At 46.8% G+C, this 5,879-nt stretch overlaps 2 protein-coding genes across 2 annotated transcripts in view; both read left to right on the top strand.

Moving 5' to 3' along the window:
• LOC102386313 (protein dachsous-like) overlaps positions 1-3,891 on the top strand; it is a 10,798-nt gene extending 6,907 nt beyond the window's left edge. Inside the window, exons 4-5 of the mRNA XM_014527085.2 lie at positions 15-275; positions 3,817-3,891. Of these exons, the coding sequence (XP_014382571.2) occupies positions 15-275; positions 3,817-3,891 (336 nt within the window). The remainder of the gene's footprint in view (positions 1-14; positions 276-3,816) is intronic.
• An 871-nt stretch (positions 3,892-4,762) lies between these two features.
• The window catches only part of LOC102386070 (protocadherin gamma-A6-like), a 14,434-nt gene continuing 13,317 nt past the window's right edge, over positions 4,763-5,879 (top strand). The window contains 1 exon segment of the mRNA XM_025194751.1: positions 4,763-5,868. Coding sequence (XP_025050536.1) covers positions 4,951-5,868 — 918 coding nt within the window. The 5' untranslated portion in view covers positions 4,763-4,950.

Genomic DNA, 5,879 nt, shown 5'->3' with positions numbered 1-5,879 from the left:
ACCGCTGGCGGCAGGCGCAGCTGCTGGGCTCGGCCGGCGGCGCCCTGGCCGGGGTGCCCGTCTCGCACTTCGCGGGCATCGACGGCGTCCGCGCTTTCCTGCACTCCTACTCCCAGGACGTGTCTCTCACGGCGGGCTCCAGGAAGAGCCAGTGGAGCTTCGGCCCGCCCAGCTCTGCCGGCACCCTGCCTCGGCCGCCGGCGGGACAGGGCAAGGAGCCTGCCCCGGTGGATAAGGATTCAAAGGTGTGTGAGGCGGACCAGGCTGCGCTGCAGGTGAGCCGACGTTTTTGTACCTTATGACTTCTCTTAGTCGGTCTTGGCGAGTAGCCGTAGATATGTTGAAACTGCTTGACTAGGGGAAGGCCTTTTTACGTGTGATTCGGAAAGAATGTTGAGGACACCATTCCTTTGAGTCTATGGCTTTACTAGAGGGGATTTGACCGTCAAGGTCTAACTTTTGTGGGGTTATGTTACTGATTACTATTAATCAGTAACACCAGAAAGGTAGGCTTTGATGATCAGATCCGCTGTAGTAAAGCCATAGATGCAAAGGAATGCCTGTCTTCAACATTCTTTCTGAATTTTGTGTGTTTTCTGCAGATTTGGGTACTTTTATGTGCGTAAGGCCAATTGTCTTTATGTTTCACCGTTTTTGTATTCTCCACACATATTTCATCTTCCGACTTGGCTTGCAGATGCTGTGACAAACTATGGGCTTTATTGTAATATTTCTCTTTTGAAATGTATTTCTGTTGATATAATTTTGCATTCCCCAGTTTCTCTTTAAAACTAAATAGAGAGTGAAAGAAGGGTTAGCAGGGTCCAGTGCTAAGTGCTAGAACATCTTAAATTCAGGAAAGACCAGAGGTATCTTCAGCAGCAGCAGAGATATGAATGTCCTTGTTGACACATAAACAAAGTGACCTGCGAGGCCTTACACGGAAGGCTCCCTGGGAAGTTGGGGGAGATAAGAGTGACATCGAATGAAACAGCAAGGAAGCAGGATAGTGACCTGAGTCTGAAGAGCAAGATCCTCTGAACAGTTTTGGGGATCATGGCTGAACAGACTGAAACGAAATTCTCCGAATACCTTAAGGGACAGAGGGAGAGCTTAGCCTCATGAGGCGGGCAGAGAACTTCTGTTTGGAAGGCCTTTGCCTAAAGTGCCTTAATTGAAGAGGAGCTTTCTGTGTTGTTGTTTGGAACTTCAGCTACTCTGCTCTGTAACAGGAGGAAAAGTCCCTATTTAGGAGCAGAACTGGAAGGAAACTTTGAGACAACATCATGGAAACCTGCTGAGGTTGAGGGATTGAAAGGGTAGGATCCCAAGGATGGAAGGAGTCAGAGCTGCACACTTCCCATTCTAGAAGCCATGCATGGCTGGCTTCGGGGAGGGGAGCAGGAGCACTTGGAGAGACAAGGGAAGGCTGCAGAGGTGCTAAGCAAGCGTCTCTCCCCCTCTCATCCCCCCGGGGGAATCTATGACATAGCAATCTATAAAGGAAAAAAAATCCTTTATTGACCAGGGCAGAACAATCCATTAAAGAAATCTGTTCCCAAAACCCTGTTATTTACATGACAATTATGTTGTCAGGGTGGTTAAGGCTCTTGTTTCTTGAGGGTGCTGTGTACCATGTTGAAGACTGTCCCCAGTGGACCTGGCTTTGAATTGGTACTTGGTCATGCAGTCTCGAGGTGATGTGAGGCACCTCACTCCCTTGCCTACTCTTACCTCTGTGAACTGCTGTGGCCCGGCCATGTTAGCTGAAGGGATCCTGTGTTCCAACAGAACTTTGACTTGGTTGTATGTATATGTATAGATATATACCAGTGTATTCCAGTTGAAATACAAGTCTACCCAAACGTCATTCCTGAATTCCACATGCACCAGAAATTCGTACCTATGGCTTTAAGGTATGGAAGGGTCTGTCTATAGTGAGGTAGTGACGACAGCACTTTTTAACTACTACAGTCACCGGGGTCTCTGTTTTCCTATGTTTGGATCGTGACAGTTTATGATAATGTGTTTTACAATGGTTGTGTTAATATCTGAATTAAGAGTCTAAAATGTCCCAAAAGGGATTGTATTTCTCTATAGCACATGGAAAAATAAGAATTATGATGATGATAATAATATAACACCAGAAGCCCTTGGCTGCCTCCACTATCTTCATCCATTAACGTCTGTTGTATGCCTTCCTCTTCCAGTCCTCCACCTTTAATTTCCGTAGGTCTGAAACGGTATCATTTAGCCATCTTTGTCTTGGTCAACCGGGCACCCTTCTCCCCTCCCGGAGCTCTGAGGAGCACTTTCTTTGGTGTGCAGATCACTTCCACTCTTTCAACCTGGCCCAGCAACTGTAATCGCTGCGCTCTTATTTCCTGTGTCACGACTGGGTCTCTGTACAGTTGCTGTAATTCATTAGCGGCACTTGTGAGCCATTCTTGTGTTATGGAATCACACTGTGCAACAAATGATTTCCATAAAACCTTGCTGACAAAACGATCTAATAATATCTCATTCGCTTGTGAGCGAAGGTTGACTGCCTTAATTATAGATGGCCTGATTATGTTTTTGTAGACTTGAAGCCTAGTTTACCTTGGGATGAGTTTGGTTGGATGACAGGAGCTCGTGCAAAACAAAGTAATCTCTGTTTCCATTCTTGGTTGAATTTCTATTCTCCCTTCATTTTCTTCCTTTATATTACCATCTAGTCCTATGATAGTCTAAATACTGGAAGTGGGTTACTTGCCTGAAAAATTGTGTTGTTTATTGTTATGGGAGGTCCCTGATTTACTGCTGTTCTGTTTAGAGCAGATATTGTGTTTTATCAGTTTCACTTTTAATCTGAATTTCTTTGCTTTATTTTTTTAATTAGGTACATAGAGCTACTATATCATTCATATTCTCACTTTTGAGATTGATATCATCAGCATATGCAAGGCTCTCTATGCAGTTGAACTCCTCCCCTCATGTTATTTATGCTTCTGATTACTATTCCCAGCGCCAGGTGTAATGGGATAAGAGACAAACGATCTCCTTGTCTCAAGCCTGTTCTAATTGGGAAAGGATCCGATCTTCCTGCGAAGGAGCTACTTCTGTTTCTTGATTTATGCATGCAAACTTGAATTCATCCAATTAGTTTGTTGAGAATTCCTGATTCAGCTAAAATGACCCAAAGACCTTGTCTCAGTATGCTCTCATATGGTTTCTGCAAGTCTATGAACAGAATGTGTCATTACAACCTTTGATTACAATTCCCATTGTTTTCTCAACTATTTGTCTTAGTGAAAAGGTTTGGTCTGTCCTTGATCGGTTCTGGTGAAATCCAAACTGGTATTCTCCCAATATTTCTGTATAAGGTAATAAGCACCATAGCAAGACGGTAGGAAATACTTTTATACATAGATGTTAATAGGATGATACCTCTGTAATTCTGACATTCTAGTTTGCTGCCCTTTGTGAAGATGGGACATATTAAGGAAGAATGATTATCGAATATTTATTTAATAACGGGATATTAAAAGCTGGCAGACTGACAAAGCTTGATTGGATTAGGCATATAAACTTACTTTGATTTATATTTTGTTAGGGTTGTAAAGTTGAACATCTTTGTATCAAAATGATGTAACAATATGGAGCTTTTGAATAGCAATGTATTCACTGTTTTAGAGTGCTCAGATGTTGAAAACCTATCTTCTGTAATGCAGGTGCGGATGAAGAAGAATTCTATTATCTGTATTTATAGTGTAGCCCGGAACAAAAGAAACGATTCCTAATAGTTTTAGACCCCACCCCCCCGTTCTTTGGCAGACAACTGTGGAAGAAAAAGAGAAATTACAGTGGCGTGAGAAAGAAATGAGAACACGGTTCTGCAAAAAGTTGTAGAATTGAGACTTCCTCCTGTCACCCTCAGTTTAAAAATGGTTTGTCAAACACTTCTGATTTTCTTTAGATGGATCTCAAGTGCTTCTGGGCATGCATGGATGTGACTGATGAAAAAGGGTTATAAGTCATAGAAAGGTCGCATTCTTATATATATACACACTAGCCAATTGTCCTCAAGAATGACGGGGGCGGGCGCTGGGAAGAAGTGCCCCCACCTAGCGCCCCATGCTGCCGCTGTTCTGCCTCTTGCAGGGTGTCTATACTGCCCTCCGGGTGGTGGCACCCCCATGCTTGAAGCACTCTGATTGCCTGTTTCAGTCAGCCAATCAGAGTGCAAATAAAGCCTTAGCACAGACAAACACACAGGCTTAGGCTTTTATAATATTAGAATATATAGAGATAGAGATAGATCTCTCTCTCACTCACTCTCTCTCTCTCTTTCTCTCTCTCTATATATATATGTGAAAATGCAGGAAGATCCAGATATTCTCCACACATTCAGATAAATCTTTCCATTCAAAAAAACCCAAAACAACAGCCAGGTGAGAGTAATTTTCACAGTAATATTAGACCGCTTTGTAAATATTATAAGAGTGTTCCGAAATGAAGATTAGGTTCTACGGCAAAACGTCTGGGATGCACGACCATGGCTTCACTAATTATACGCTGCATATACCTTTAGGAAAGGACAAAGTCCTATGCATTCACCAGTGGAGCCGCAGCTGCGCCCGGTCTCATCACTGCAGTTCCCCGACTGCGACTCCGAGTGCCGCTGTTGGCCAATACGCAGCGGCGCTGCAGACTGGGATCCATTGGAGCCTCCTGCAGTGCGATTGCTCAGAAAGCTCAGAGCAGGAAGAAAGCAAAGCAGAGTGACATTCAGAGTTTGCTGAGAAGAGAAAAGAAACCTCAGCAAAGCGCGCGGAACAGATACTGAGCAGGGAACGCGGACACAGTGCTCTCTCCTGTGCCCTGCCTTCTGTCATCTGGCTGGGATTTCTCAGCGCCTAATACGATTGACACGGAAAAAGAAAGACGCTGGGCAACACTCTCCAGGGAATGGCAATGGAAACACGGCAAAAACAAGGCCAGGCGGCAGAATGGCAAGTGCTCTCCTTTCCCTTCTTGCTGGCTCTGCTCTGCGGGGCGGTCTCGGCGCAGATTCGCTATTCGGTCCCCGAGGAAATGCCCAAAGGGTCCCTCGTGGGCAATCTCGCCAAGGATCTGGGGCTGACTGTGCGAGAACTGGCTGATCGCAGGCTCCGGGTTGTCTCTGCAGCCAGAAGACAATACTTCACGGTGAAGGGCGAAAACGGGAACCTGTACGTGAGTGACCGGATAGACCGGGAGTAAATCTGCGGGAAGGCCCCGCTCTGCGCTCTCGCTTTCGAAGCCGTGGTGGAAAATCCACTGAACGTTTTCCACATCAACGTCGAGATCCAGGACATCAACGACAACGCGCCGCGCTTCATACAAGATAAAAATACCCTCGAGATCAATGAATTGACGCTGCCAGGAGCCCGCTTTCTCCTCGGAAATGCAGAAGACCCGGACGTGGGCTCCAACTCCCTGCAGAGTTACCAGCTCAGCTCCAACGCCAACTTCGTGCTGGAGGTCAGGGAGAGCCAGGACGGGGAAAAGTACGCGGCGCTGGTGCTGCAGAAGCCTCTGGATCGGGAAAGGCAGCCCGGGCTGCACTTGGTCCTCACGGCAGTGGACGGGGGGCAGCCCGCCAGAACCGGCACGGCTCGCGTCTGGGTCAACGTCACCGACGCCAACGACAACGCGCCCGTCTTCACCCGGGACGTCTACAAGGGGCGCGTGCGGGAGGGCGCCCCCGCGGGCTCCCTCGTGCTCCAGCTGAACGCCTCCGACAGCGACGAGGGCGCCAATGCGCATGTCTCCTACGGGTTCAGCAAAGTTCCCGGGAAGGTCCGAAAGAAATTCAGCCTGGAGGCGGAAACGGGGAGGATCACGGTGAGGGCGCC

Source organism: Alligator sinensis, unplaced genomic scaffold (assembly GCF_000455745.1).
Source record: "Alligator sinensis unplaced genomic scaffold, ASM45574v1 scaffold1278_1, whole genome shotgun sequence".
Classification (NCBI taxonomy): Eukaryota; Metazoa; Chordata; order Crocodylia; family Alligatoridae; genus Alligator; species Alligator sinensis.
The sequence above is the reverse complement of the archived record's forward strand: the minus strand, read 5'-3'. Positions and strand labels throughout refer to the sequence as shown.